Raw genomic sequence first — 15215 nt, 5'->3', positions numbered from 1 at the left:
TTTAGCATTAAAGAAATAGTCCTGCAATGTATTTTACATACAGACCAATCTGGTCTATTACAAGATATATGTACAAGTTAAGACACACAGATTCTATAAGAAAATCTACAAGATAGACCAGAGAAAATTTAAATCTGTAAAACAGTGTTTAAAGCAAGCAATGCCACTTATACTTAGAGAAGCATCCTTAGCCATCCATGGCTAAAAGGCTCAAAATTATTTGGTCTCCAAACAATGGATGAAAATGGAAAAGTGAATTTTTTTCAACCCTACTCACATTATTTAACCCTAAATAGTGTACAAAATACAAAAATGACTGAAACTGGGCAGAAAATTGAGTATCTCCTCTTGGTTTCTGTTTATTGTTCCAGGCCATTCATACTTCCATTAAGTAACTATTCTGGACTAGTGGCTGGCCAGCTTAGCTATGCCAAGAAGCATCCTCAGGTATGAAAGAATCCTCCACCCCAAGATTTGGCACTTCAAAGTCACTACTGGGGAAACCATCAACATAATGCTAGTCATCAGGTCAGGAAGGACTTCCCAGTGTGGGGACCAAAAACGGCAGCTGTGTAGGCTAGGAAGGTCACCCCAGTACCCAAATTCCAAAAGCTAATAAGCTCTTAGACAATTCAGATTTTCCCTTTAACCATTTCATGGTTTCTGGGCCATAGGAAATGAGCTCAATCATAGATCTAACCAAAAGGAAAAAGGAAGGGGAAAGTGGAGAAAACCTTGAGCAGACAGCAATGATACCACTCACTTTTTAAACAAAAATTTCTAGAAGGGCCTAAAATTTGGTTCAAGGCTCATTAACTCCCTCTACATTCAGCCAAGTTACTTATTTCACAGCCAATACCTGCACAATACTAATCAAGGAGAGTAAGTAAAAATCACATAGCCTTGTATATCCTCTAGCCATATGACTCCAAGATGCCTACAACAAATGAAGCTCTCCTATGTTAACAGAACAAATCCAACATAATCAAGCGATCACCCGGGCGTCACTTCTGCCAACATCTTTTACTTCTTACAACATCTCTTCAAAGACGTATTTTTTTTCTGTATCTATTCTATGATGGTTAGGGAGAAAAAAATAAGATTTTTCCAAAGTATAAGGGTGTCTGGCTGGCTCAGAAGAGAAAGTATGCAACTCTTGATCTCAGGGTTATGAATTCAAGCCCCATGCAAGGTGTACAGATTACTAAAAAAATAAACTTAAAAAAAAAAAAAAAAAACTTTTCCAAAGTATAAAGGAACTAAAGAGTATTAGCAAAACTGGAATCAGACAATTCTAATTATTACCCAACAGAGTTGACAGATCACAGTTTTATGGGGTCTAAGGATGCACAAACTAATTGTTCAACTACGGATGGAAACAACTATACCTTGCTTCTTCCAACTGTTTCTCTCTTGCTTTCCTCTTGGCTTTCTTTCCCTGAGTATTTGCCAAGCGGGCTCTAGCTTCAGAAAGCATCTCAAGTTCATCTGCAAAAATAGAGAAGAAAAACTAAGTTCTTCAATAGAAGTATGGTATGTGAGAGATATACTGTAGTAGTTGAGAAAAACCATAAATATAATCATTACATGGTGTTGTATGGGGTTTGAAGTCAGAGAAACCAAAGTTAAAAACCAGGCCCACCACTTGCTAGCTCTGTGACCCTGGATAACTTATTTACCCTCCCTGAGCATGTTGCATCATCTATAAAAAGGGAATAACAAGTCTTATTTCACAGGAATGTTGAGAAGAGCTAAATAAAATATAATAGGTAAAGCATCCAAAAGTATTCATTAAATAGTAGCTATAATTACCATATCTCTCATTATCATCAACTAACTGGCACAGCACCAATCATAACAAACTACTGTAAAAACTACTATTTAATTATAAGGAAACAGATACTCTATTAAACAAACCTTTTTTTCCTCAGAAAAGGTTTTTTTCTCCCCTCCAATACATTTCCATGGCTCCCAAAATAGAATAAATTTCATTACTGATGCCTTACAGCACTTCCTGTATAAGGTTGTTGAGTGGAATCACAATTTTTTTTTTTTTTTTAAACAAGATAACTTTTTAAAAAACTCAGATCCCAAGATTACCCACTCCATGCTGCAGCTTACTGACTCAGATCTCCTGGGGAGACCCTGGTACTTGTATTTTTAGAAGGTCACCACATAACAATGATGCAGGTAAGAACCACTACTTTTAAACTTTTAAATTTTAAAATTTCAACAAACATTCACTGAACACTTCACAACATCTCTGTTGAGGTAAGATAGCTATCATTATTCTCTATCTAGCAGGAAAGAGAATCAAATCTCAGAAGGATTATGATCTTGCCTAAGATCAATAGCTAATAAGTGGCAGGCAGGAGTCTAAATCCAGTTCCTCTGATTCCTGATTCAGTGTCTGAAGAAGGCATCGTGAGTCTGCCTCCTAGTACCGCACTGCTGCCTTACCACAAAGATTAAATTACCTGCCTGAAGTCAAACTAGTTAACAGGACTGAACTCCAAATCCTGTCGTGGTGCCTCTCTCCACAGAATGGGAAGGAGAAAACAGAACTCTCAAGGGCTTACAACTAGCCTTTAGGGAATCTGTCCAGTAGTATTACGCTGCTTAATTTATTATATGAAATGAAAAATCAAAAAATAAAGAGACACTGTCCAGAAAGAACAATTACTCTATAATAGAAGACTGGACACAATTAGAAAGAGAGAATAACAACTGCAGACAGAACTGGGGTTCTAAAAAGTCGGAGGAGCTTAGAAAGAAAACTCAAAGAGTTAAAAAGAGGCCGGAGGACTCTATGGTTACCAAAGAAATAAAGTCCTCAGAAGCACGCACTCACCCTCATCCATATCAATCGGATCAGGCCGTGCTGGTTTTGTTTCTGGATTTGGATCTATTTCCCCAGGTTTAAGTTTTCGTGGATCATCTGTCGTTTCCTCTTCATTGTCTCTTTGTGCAGCTTTATCCCTAGAAAAAAGCCCATAAAAGTTAGTCACACTATCACACCATTCAGTCTTAAGAAATACCAGGTTTCCTAGCACTGGCACTCTTTTCTTTCCAAAACCCAACAGATGGACATTCACAAAATAAAGTGATTCTACTTTAGAGATGGTATTCAAATTCTAATTTCAATGAGTGTTCCATTCACTATGAAACAGAATCCAAGGAGCTCCTTAACCACAAATGCAATAAAGTCATACAAAAAAAAAAAAAACAAAAAAACAAAACTTTACATGAAGAACCAAGATGTTCTGGTTCACTCTTAGCAATGTAATTACGGGTGTAACTATGGGTGATGATTAGCTTTTTTACCATTATTTCCCTAATTTTCTAAAAAAATAGAATATGTATGATTATATAATATTTTTAAGTTACTCTTTTAAAAAGCATGTAACAAGTATGTAATATTATCAATAACATGAGACTTAAGAGTATATAATCCGATAGCTTTAGCTCCTTTGGCTTTACTCAGATCTGTAACTGAATGTTTAAACACAGAAAATGCTAAACGCTTATTCAGCCTCATTCAGGAGATATACATACATTTTAATACTGATTTGGAAATTCACTTACAAAAGAAATTCATAGTGTTCCAAGCACTGGGCAGCTGTTCGTCCAATGATTGGCGCAATGGTCCTCCACTGAGTTGGCATCAACTTAGCCAAGTGCAATAGTTTTTCCTCTTCTTCTCGGGACCATTCTGTTTTCTTAATGCTTGGATCTAGCCACTCATACCTATTAAAATGATACCATTTGATACATTCATTAGTCACTCGGCATGAATATCCTATTTACACATTAGATATACTAACTTCTAGTGTCTGAAAAACACAAGCTAACTCTCACCCTTCAATTACAAAAGCTGTTCTTTTTAACACTATTTGGTTAACTTTAGCCCATTTACTATTCCCTATCTCACTGACTTCTGTTTTTTTTTAATTATGCAAGACTAGTAATGCCTGAAAAAGGTACCCTAACTGAAACATGATCATATGCTTTCTTTCTCTACTACCAATTGTTTTCATTTATTTTACACATTGTTAGAGGTTTTGAAATTACCTGAAATAAGACAGTACCACCTCACATTTTTAGTGTTTCTAGTTTTCATAGTACTTTCTCACACTTTTTTTTAATTTTATTTATTTAAGTAATCTCTACACCCAACACGGGGTTCAAACTCCCAACCCCAAGATCATGAGTCACATGCTCTTCCGCCTGAGCCAGCCAGGTGCCCCTCTCCTACTTTGATTCAATTCTCACAATACCTTGGCTTACTTTAAGTATCTGACTTATACTCACTAAATGCTTCCCAATATCATATGATTTTGGAGTTTTTTAATTTAAGTAAAACTACTATGCCATCCTCTGTCTTTCCTACTGCCCAACCCAACCCACCTTTCCCATCCAGTCTACTTAGCTGCAATTAAGATACAAGCCTTCCTAAATATTGGGGCAGGAGCTTAGCTCCACTAAGACAAGCAGAAATCAAAACTTCTTCAGGCTGAGGACAATCTTCCTCTTTGGGATCCAATCTCTACATTCTGATCCTTTCTCCCACCCAGGTGCCTAGGAAATGAAGTCACTCTTGTACAATCCAAAATATGATCTTAGTACCACATGGGTCAAGGCTGGGGCCAGATCACTCATGCCAAGAGCTTAATGTGTCCACTACCCTGTGACTTCAAAGGAGACACCACAGGTGCAGTGTTAAGTTGTATTTGGGGATAGCAAATACACAATATTTCAACCGTGTTGATGAGGAAAACTCACTACTGTGAGCTAGCCTAGAAAATTAACCATTATTTATCATTAATTTCTTTGAGAAAGTGAGTTCTAAATCAACTTACAAATTTTTGGAACACAATCCACTTACAAGCTGGGGTCCATCAGTACTAAAAGTAAATTTATTTTATGCTTAACAAAACACTCTCAAGCACGTTAACTCATCTGTACCTCGTATCTCCATCAGTTAGTAAGGATTATTATCCTCAATTGGGAGAAAACAGAGACAGGAAAGAGGGTATAAAAAAAAATGCCTTGCCTAAGATCACACAGGAAGCAAGTGACAGCTAAGGCTTAAATCTAAATTCCCATCTCCCACTCCATACTTTCTGTTGTATCACACTGCCTGCTTTCTTTGGCAAGGTTCAAAGAACTGACATTTTCCTCATCATAATTAAGGTCGCTTTCTGTTTTCTACTCATTAAGTGGTACATACCATCTGGCTTTGCACTGCTTTGCTGATTTTCTATGCAGCAGTGAGGCAATCCTAGACCACTGGTTTTTTCCATATTTCATTACTGCTGCTTTCAGAATTTCATCCTAAAAAAATTGTCAAGGAAAAACAATATATTCAATCACAAAATTCCAAGTGAGAACAGACAAAATTTCTCCCTAGGATTGATAGGGAGAAAAGTCATAAACACACACACACACACACACACACACACACACACACACAGACCAAGGTCTGGAAAAAAATACAAAAATTTCATTTACTATAACAAACAACAAGCCAGAATTGGCAAAATGCAAAATATTAAGAAGAAATCCCTCCGAAGGACATCCTACCCTCCCTAATACACAACCTCCCCACCCTAATAAATTGGGAGTGAGTACAGCCCAATCTGAGAAACACTACCTGGCAGTGATTAACAAAAAGTACTCTCCAACGTTTGGCTGTCATTCTCAAAAGGATACAGCTCCATCATGTATTCATTTACTCAAAAAACATTTCCTATTTCCTGTACCAGGTCTTCCATGCTTAAGAAAAGAGAATCAAATAGGTCTCATCCAGCCCTCAAGAAGCAAAGCAAGACTCTGGGAATCCATTCTCCACTCCAGTTTACAAATGTCATTTTCTCTCCAGTCCCATAACCCCTGCCCTGACCCAAAAATCCACAGGTATAACTCAAGAATGAAGTATTTTTCCCCTACTACACCAGTCAGCTCTTCTTCTAGCCTTTAGTTATTGTTTCACCAGGGCACCCATTCTGATTTGGAATTCACTACTCCCAGGGGAGTCCAGAAAGCTAAGCCATAGACAGACGCCAAGGATAACAGAGCGACAGACGAACGCACTTGGGGCATCTTACTTTTAGGCTTTTTTCCACATTGAACTTGTGATACATGCCTCATATATGAGCCACTCCACCCCATCCCACCCCCTACCTCAACATCAGAGATTTAAAAAGGCTGCAGGGCTTTGGCCACTACACAGGAATCCTGCTGTTACTTGATTCTGTACATCTGTCTCTCCCCCAGAAGTCATCTCTTCTCCAATTTAGACAGCCTGGTTCCCTCTGTACAAACTGTGAGACAAGGTCGTCACTGATTTTACGTGTCACTTTGTTACAATACGCATCTTGAAGTAAAAACAAATAGCAACTGTCCACCCTACTAGATTCATTCTGCAAACATTTGCCAAAAAAAATTATTTCATGGTGGTTACTGTCCGAGGTTCTAGGGATTCCAAGACCTGGTTCTCTTGCAGTGCTGTCTGCTGGGGAAAAGCAATGTCAACTAGCACTTACTGAAAGACTACTATGTGCCAGACTCTATTCTGGCACATAGAATAGATTCTATTCTAAATGTTGATTCATTTAATCTATAAAAGAAGATTACTGTTACTATTATCATCCCCATTAGAAAACTGAGGCTCTGAAAGGTTAAGAAACTTATCAGCATCACACAGAAGAATATGATGCTTGCAAAAAGATAAAACATGCTGTATCGGATGGATGAAAGATGTACCATGGGGCCACTTATTTTTACAGGGTGATAGGGCAAAAATTCAAGAGTTTCTGAACTGGGTTTTGAAGGATGGTCAGAAAGATGTCGAGCAGTAGGGCATTCTGAGAGGGCACAAGAAGTAAAAAGACACAACATAAAAAGGTAAGATGTGCTCCTGAAACTGACAAATTCAGTGCACTATGAACACAAAATGCATCAAAATCTTATTTGTATTTTACTCTTTCTCTACTGCCCTTTAGCTAGCCATTGGCATTATCCATTGCGTTTCTGAAGCAAAGAGACTACTGCAGGTAGTTTGTCCTATCTGGTTTCTATCCTGGCTGAGGCGGAGGGACAGGAAGAGACAGGCCTTGGGATCCGTCGTGAGGACAAACAAGTTATGCCTTGATAAGAGATAACAAGAGGGATACGGGCATACACGGGAACTGAACTTGGCACTCAAGCTGCTTCCCCTCCGCAAGGAAGTCAATGAAGGAACAAAGTTGTGGCCACAGCACTGCTCTATATTTTATCAGAGAAGCACAATGCCCAGGCTGAGGGACGGGGGTGTGCCAGATAACCAACTCTCCCAGAAGTCCTATCCCGCCCCTTCTACACAGTGAGTTCCTTCCTCCATGGCAGGGGCGCGTCCTCAATTCAACAAATATTCACTTAGGGCCTAACAAGTGCCTGGCACGTCAAGTGATTAAATCACGGTCCCTGTCCTTGAGGTGCTCTGATGACTCAAGGCCGGACATCAAGTTAAGACCTCGAGGGTCCGCCCCGCGCTGCACCCCACCCCCAGCACCGCGCCCACGTAGACCCCGCAGGGTATCCTCCTCGCCTCCCCGACCTCCGCGCGCGTGCGCACAGGCCGCCGGAGGGGGCGGAGGGCAGCGGACGGCGGGAAAGGGGGACTTACCTCGGTATTCCTCCACACGCCCCCCTTGATCATAATTCGAGGCATCTTGGCTGCGGGGTGTCTCGGCAAGCGGCCGAGAGGAGCTTCACAGAAGTAGTAACGGCCCTACGGCCACGGGACCTGAAGCCGACACTTCCTCCAAGCGCGACCTTCTGGCTTGAAGAGATGTGCGCAGGCGCAAGGTGGGGGGCGGGGGGAGCAGTGTAGCAAGTCTCGCGAGAACCGAGGCTGCTGAAAGGACTAAGTGCCTTGTTGTTATAGCTCTGGTCTAGGAAGACTGACAGAAACCCATCAAGCCCCTCTGGCTAAAGCGCTCTACGCCCCGCGCATGTCCAGAACAGGTTGGAGGAAACCACGACTCTCGCGAGATACCGCCGGTGGCTCTTAGTAAGCAAGGTTGTGGTGGGATTGATCTTGAGGTCACCTAGTGGCGGAGAAAGGGAACGTCACGCGTGCAGAATTAGCCAGCTGGTTTAGGAAGAGCTTTGTTAACTTATTAATTTAGCATTTTATTAGGCATGTAACTAATAGGAATTTACTCGCGGAATACTCAGGAAAAGGAAATCATTTAACCCTAATTTTTTTTAAGTTTATTTTGAGAGCGTGGGCTCGTGAGCGAGGGAGGGGCAGAGAGAGAGAAAGAGAGAGAGAAAGAGGGAGAGAGAATCCCAGACAGCCTCCGCGCTGTCAGTGCAGAGTCCAGCGCCAGGCTCAAACTGAAGAGCAAGGATATCATGACCTGAGCTGAAATCAAGAGTGGGAGGCTTAACCAACTGAGCCACCCAGGCATCCGTAACCCTAAATTTTTTAAGCTGTAAAATAGGGATAATAGTATAGCAACCTCATAGGGTCGTCCTAAGGATTAAATGAGATCATAAACCTAGGCCAGTGTCTGATACATATAACTACCCCCAAAAGCGGCAGCTGTTATTACAAGAAAGGCAACTTCAGATGATCGGTGATTGTCCCAGAAACCCACAAAAATATCTCACCAGTTTTTCGTATATTTCTATTCAATCTATGTGGATTAATAATAAAGTGTTACCATTGATAGGCACTGGTATTAGACAAACTCAGGTTGGATTGAAATCTTTGCTCTCTCATTAGTTTGGGTAATAACCTTGCTGAATCTCAGTATCCTCATCTAAAAAGTGGAGTTAACAATACCTACCTACATAAATTTGGGTGGCAAATTAATTGATACATACCTAAAAACCCAATGAGGTAGAGCTTGTCAAAATGCCATTCCAGCACCCAGAGACTCACTCAGTGTCTACCATTTCTACGATGTAAATCATGCCCCCTAAGGGCATGCATTATACAACCTGCCCATTGGGACAGAGCAACCCTGTCAAAATGTCCCCCAAGACACCCTTGAACATACAGACTGCATGTCTCACTTAAGGATTCAGAAAATGCAACATTATGCCACTTCCATAATGTCTAAAACCAAACCCAATAGCCATGAACACAAGAGACTGTCCTCCAACATTGCGTGCACTGGCCAAACCCCCACAATATCACCCAAGCCTCGCCAGCCAGGACTCAAGAGTCCCCACAAAGAGGCCATCACCATCCCAGCTGGCAACACTAGAACTAAGAGAGAGGCATGCTGTATCTCCCCGCCTTGAGCACCCGAGAATGAAGCAACCTTGCTGACACCTTGATTTCTGATTTCCAGCCTCCTGAACTGTGAGAGATTAAATTTCTCTCACTGTAAACCACCCAGTTTGTGGTTTGTTACAGCATCCCTAGGAAACAAAAAAGCTCCCTTTTTAATATAACATTTCCAAACAAAGTTGACCCTGGAAACATTTTTTCTTATACTATCTATTGGTGTTTAGGAAACACAATTTGAGAAACTCTGGCCCAGGAAAAAGAAATTGCCTGCCTCACTCGGTCAGTGGAGCATGTGACACTCGATCACAGGTTGGTGAGTTCAAGCCCCACGTTGGGTGTAGAGAATACTTAAAAATAAAATCTTTCTTAAAGGCCGGGGGTTGGGGGGTGGCACCTGGGTGGCTTAGTTCGTTGAGCATCAGACTTCAGCTCAGGTCGCGGTCTCACGGTTCATGGGTTCAAGCCCTGCATCAGGCTTTGCACTAACAGTGTGGAGCCTGCTTCAGATTCTGTGTCTCCCTCTCTCTCTGCTCCTCCCCCCCCCCCAGTAATAAACATTAAAAGTATTTTTTTAAGAAGTTGGCAGTCCATCTAGCTTACAAAGGAGTAACAGGGATGTTAGCAGGAGGGTTTGTAGGTTGCAATGTCCCCCATTTCTCCACCTCTCATTCCTTTCTGAGGAACCGGTTCTGACTGGGTTAACCTTGCTTAGCCAAGAAAACAATCGAAATTCTAGTTTCCTCCTTGTCCAGTTTTTACCATCAAATTGTGCAGGAAAAGGGCTAAAGTTAGGGTCAGAAGCCTGTGACAATACCAAGACATTGGGGGCTGGGGTTATAATCTTCATCATCTCCCCAAATAAGCAGATGGAATTTCAGTAGAAACACTGTGCTGCTTTGCAAATACAATTTCAAGACCTCTAGGCCTGCCCTGTCTACTGGATTGCTACCCCTAAGCCTTTCCCTTCCATTTAGAAACCCTTCAGCTAATGTTGGAAAAAGCTAATGTCTGGGTAGACATGAAATTCCACGCACCCTAAGTGCTGGTAATTCATACCGTAATGCTAACCATGGTTAATCATCTAAGTTGGCTTGGGGGATGCCTGGGTGGCTCAGTCAGTTAACCTTCGGTCTCTTGATTTCTGCTCAGGTCACGATCTCACAATTCGATTCTTTAGTTTGAGCCATGCATCAGGCTCTGTGCCAACAGTGCAAAGCCTGCTTGAGATTCTCTCTCTCCCCTTCTGTCTCTGCCCCTCCCCCACCTCAAAATAAACTTTATTTTTTTTAATATGAAATTTATTGTCAAATTGGTTTCCGTACAACACCCAGTGCTCATCCCAACAGGTGCCCTCCTCGATGCCCATCACCCACTTTCCCCTCCCTCCTACCCCCCTAAATAAACTTAAAAAAAAACAAAATAAACTGGTTTGAGTTTCGCCTACTGACGCTTCTTCATGGTGGACCCAGTTGTAGTTTGTAGTCTTTTTCTCAGGTGCTCATATTCGTTATTTCTAGGGAGTCCCCTACGCCCTGGGGTGGCAAAGTGTTCCCAAAGAGGATTTGGGTTTTTTTTCTCAGGCCACAGAGTTTCAGAGCTCTCTTTGAGCGCCTATCTTGGTTTGGGATCAATATTCTGATCAGCTTATTTATTATCTAGACCCTGCATCTACATGGCACAGGCTTGAGATTCATATTTCTCACAGGAGCCTTTTTTCTACATTCACGTACCAGTCCCCAGATGCATATACCCAACTACATCCCAAACAATTCCACTCTGTGTGTGTCACAGTTTCCTCAAATTCAACTTCCCAAAATTGAGCTCCCCCAAGACGACTTCCCCAGCATTCTCTATTTCACCAAATAGCACAGGGCTGCCGTGTATGGTTGTGTAAGTAGTTCACTGCACAGGGACAGAAGGGGGCTGAAATCTAGCTGGCACACTGCTTACCAGGCAATGCATCCATACGACTATCTCCCCCAAGAGGGCATCTTTCCCTAAGTGTATAAAGACACCACATGCTGCCCTGGCAAGGGCACCACCAGCCACCTTGTTGCTAATTGTCCTTTTCCCATACCTTCCCCCTACCCATATCCAAGTCGACTCGGAGTCTTGCACTTTTACCCCCTAATAAGCCCTCAAATCCATCTCCTTTGTGCCACTTCTGTAAGTTCCCAGATTTAGCAAATGAAAATACAGAACTCCCAGTTAAACTTCAATTTCAAGTAAAAACAAAACAAAGCATATTTTTAGTATAATTATGCCTCATGGGTCCATTCCGTCCTAAGAGGACCCCACGCGTTACACCAACCCACACTGTACCCAAACAAAAGAGCACGCTTCTAACCAGATGATCATAGCCACGCTCACACCATCACCACTAAAAGCTGCCCCCACACCATTTTTATATTTGGTGGAAACCAACACATTTCCTCAGAAAACAAGTCATGGGGTGGGGAGTGGTTCAGTTGGTTGAGCGTCAGACTCTTGATTTTGGCTCAGGTATTGATTTTGGCTCAGGTCATGATGCCAGGGTCGTGGGATCAAGCCCCACATCGGATTCCACACCGAATGTGAAGCCTACTTAAGACTCTCTCACTTTCTCCCTCTGTCCCTCGCCCCCACTCAGTCTTTCTCTCTAAATTAAATTAAATTAAATTAAATTAAATTAAACAAGTCATTGGTATATTTGGCTTCTCTTCGGATATGAGGCTGGGCCTTCTCCCCCATGCACATTAAGAAATGTTTACTTTTGGGGCGCCTGGGTGGCTCGGTTGGTTAAGCGTCCGACTTCGGCTCAGGTCATGATCTCACGGTCTGTGAGTTCGAGCCCCGCGTCGGGCTCTGTGCTGACAGCTCAGAGCCTGGAGCCTGTTTCAGATTCTGTGTCTCCCTCTCTCTCTGCCCCTCCCCTGTTCATGCTCTGTCTCTCTCTGTCTCAAAAATAAATAAACGTTAAAAAAAAATTTTTAAAAAGATGTTTACTTTTCATATTAGTATTTCTTACAAGGTCCGGGTTTCAGAGCCTCAGTGTTGGTTCCTCAAGTCGGTAGTGGCGCCCCCATCTCCAGGGAGGGTTCGGGCCATAACCCTTCCTAGAGTTGCCCAGCATCAGAAAGACACCACATGGGTTCCCACGTCCTTTCCCAGAGCCCACAGGGAACTTGGCCAGTAGACCCCTGCAAGTGCCCCATCTACATCAGGCCCATTGCTCAGTTTCGGGTCAAGGTATCACTCTGTCCTGATTTTCCAGCCGAGAAAGAAAAGCCTCTCCGTCAGTAGCATGATCTGGAGGAGCTCCAGCACTGATGTATTTCAGCAAGAAATCCTATACACAAGGCTTTTATCTGCCCAGCTTTTAAGGGTCAAAGGCCTAAGAGCAAAAGGAAACAGTCTAACCAAATTGGGTAGCTCATACCAGAAATGCGGACAATTAATGAAATTATACAGAATATTCATAACCCGTTTGTGGAACTGTAAAAGTTTAACATCCAAATATCTTAACATTTGGATGACTAGGAGTGCAGAGACTATAGAAACAGTCTTGGAATTGTCTTCATTTAGCTTATTTGGACTTGAGTGTCACCAGCTGTATAACATAATATTCCCTCCAGTCCACAGAGGCCAGTTTTCATTCTTCCCAGGATCTGAAATTAGAATACCCTGTGTACAATATGAAGTTGTTACTCTAATGAATCTACTTGGAAATGTCATGTACAGGTTGCTTCCATTAAGCTTGAGAGTTTCAGTGATTGAAAGTAGGAGGCGAACACACACACACACGTACACACATGTGCACCTGCACCCACATGCTTATTTACCAAGGAACCTGAAGTGAGGTGAGGGGGGTTTTCATGCCTTAAAAGGTCCAACATTTTTGTGCCTAGGAAGAAAGGACTGGGACAGCTAGGACACCCACATATTTTTGCCATTTGGCCATTTAGTCTATGCCTTACTCTCCCCATAAGGTTTGTGAGTTTGAGCCCTGCGTCGGGCTCTGTGCTAACAGCCTAGAGCCTGGAGCCTGCTTGGGATTCCATGTCTCCCTGTCTCTCTGCCCCTCCCCTACTCGCTCTCTCTCTCTCTCTCTCTCTCAAAACTAAACAAACCTAAAAAAAAAAAAAAAGGAATGATATAGACCTCTTTGAAATCTTGAGGCCGCTATACATCTTCCAAAACTGTACTCTGGGTGTTTTTCTCAATACCTTTATTATATAGGACTCCTTCCCTCCAAAACACCAGGGTCCCCTCTGAGAGCAGTTTCCTGGTCCACCTGGATAATCCCACCTGGAAATTCCTGCAGAATCCTTTTTTGCATCTATATCGTGTTCTCCGTTATCCCTCCAACACAGGTGGTTGCCACTGAATTTTTTACATTTTAAACAACAGAAGCACAAAAGTTCTCTTTTACAGGAGTAGGTGTCTTTGAGAAAATTTGTTGGCAGCCTCTTTTTCTTCCTTTTCTAAATTATTTGGTTTTGTTTGTTTGTTTGTTTGTTTATTTATTGTGGATTTTTGTCGGGGACAGCGGTGAGCTTTGTGTCCCAGGGGCAAGGGAACCAGCGCAGAGGTATGCTGATGCTAACCCAAAGAGTGGCCAGACACAGTTGCTGGCCGTGCCCACCATGTTGTCTTCTAGTCGATCCAAAGGCGTGTATAAAGACAGCAAGAACGTACTCCGTTCTAAACCCACCTCATTTACTTCATTTATTGGCTACCTCTGGAGACAATGTTTTCACAGAGAAAGAAGTCGTGTCTCGTGTCTCGAACAATTTGGAGTCTCAGCATGGCCCCCAGTTCTCTCTTTGCGCTTTAACGTTTCGCGAGACCAGACCCACAGCCCTGATTAGCCAGCCAGTGGGGTCTCCTTAGTAAAGGAGATCGGCTATGAAGATGCTGAGTCACTGGCTTGACCGCCGAGGGTCACAGCCTGAATGTATAGGGTTGGCTTTTATTCCTATCTTTTCTTCCAAATATTTGCTTCTCGCCTGATCGATGAAAGGCCCTAAGGCTCACGACTGGCACTCACTGAGCTCTCGTCCTGCTTGGCTGTGTGGTCAAACAAATACAGGAGGGAGGGAGGGAGTTACAGGGGCAATGGTATGAATCGCCCGTGGCGATCCAGCCTTCACATTTTTCTGACATGTACCACGTGAATAGTAGAGAACGTCTCGAATGGTATTAATGAGAATAGTTTTACCAAACTAAAGCTGACGGCTGCATTTTACCATTGATATGAGGGCATTCTTGGAAAACGAAATTTAACTAAAACTGAAGGTGGACAGTCAGAGAATTGTTATCAATGTTAGGTTCCCCGAACTTGTTATTTTGTATTGCAACTGTTGGCGCATATCCTTGACCTTAGGAGATGTATATCGAAGTATATAGTATGTAGGAGCATAGGGTGATGATGTCTGCCACTCCTTCTCAAACAATTCTTCGAAATAATAACAGGAATGAAAGAGAGAGAAAGAACGCACAAATTCTGACAAAGGCTAACCACGGTGAATTCTAAGTGAAGGACGTGTAGGTATTTGTTCATTGTATGATCCTCACAACTTTTCTGTAAGTTTGAAGGTTTTCAGAACATAGAGTTAAAAAAAAAAGGCAAAGCACAGTGATTACTTATCAAAGTCAAACATTTGACTTAGAGCAATCACACTGACAGAGGCGACCAATTGGAAGAGGCTCTCGAGAGTACAGTCAGTGCATGCTCTGTGGGCCTGTTTCTGCTTAGGATTGTCTTGGCGAATCCAAAGAACCTGTGGACAGAGGCACGGAGTTGAAGGTTGTGCCCCATTACAAGACTAATGGTGCTCAACCAACACACTCAACCAGTGATGCATGGCCATGATAACAGCAGCCCAAGGGACCACGGTGTGGGGCAAAAGATACCATCCACTCTGGGAGAGGCTTTGCCTTCTCTCCT

General features: G+C 42.5%; 2 protein-coding genes across 7 annotated transcripts in view; both read right to left on the bottom strand.

The window, feature by feature from the left end:
- Window positions 1–1234: 1234 nt before the first annotated feature.
- On the bottom strand, window positions 1235–7842 carry CDC5L (cell division cycle 5 like). Its single transcript, XM_049652822.1, has 5 exons — window positions 7667–7842; window positions 5231–5334; window positions 3586–3747; window positions 2852–2979; window positions 1235–1488 (listed from the first exon to the last, which is right to left on the bottom strand). Exons 1-5 carry the CDS (start codon window positions 7709–7711, stop codon window positions 1367–1369), a joined length of 561 nt encoding a protein of 186 aa, XP_049508779.1. The 5' UTR covers window positions 7712–7842; the 3' UTR covers window positions 1235–1366.
- A 5634-nt stretch (window positions 7843–13476) lies between these two features.
- SPATS1 (spermatogenesis associated serine rich 1) overlaps window positions 13477–15215 on the bottom strand; it is a 28087-nt gene continuing 26348 nt past the window's right edge. For 5 of the 6 annotated variants that reach the window (XM_049652814.1, XM_049652813.1, XM_049652812.1 and 2 more), the window contains one exon: window positions 13477–14335. In XM_049652814.1, the coding sequence (XP_049508771.1) occupies window positions 14292–14335 (44 nt within the window). In that variant the 3' untranslated portion in view covers window positions 13477–14291. Of the gene's footprint in view, window positions 15049–15215 lie in introns of all 6 variants that reach the window. The other variant, XM_049652815.1, reaches the window with a different exon arrangement.

This window comes from Panthera uncia, assembly GCF_023721935.1.
Source record: "Panthera uncia isolate 11264 chromosome B2 unlocalized genomic scaffold, Puncia_PCG_1.0 HiC_scaffold_24, whole genome shotgun sequence".
Classification (NCBI taxonomy): Eukaryota; Metazoa; Chordata; class Mammalia; order Carnivora; family Felidae; genus Panthera; species Panthera uncia.
Note: the sequence above shows the minus strand (reverse complement) of the source record. Positions and strands in the feature narration are given on the sequence as shown.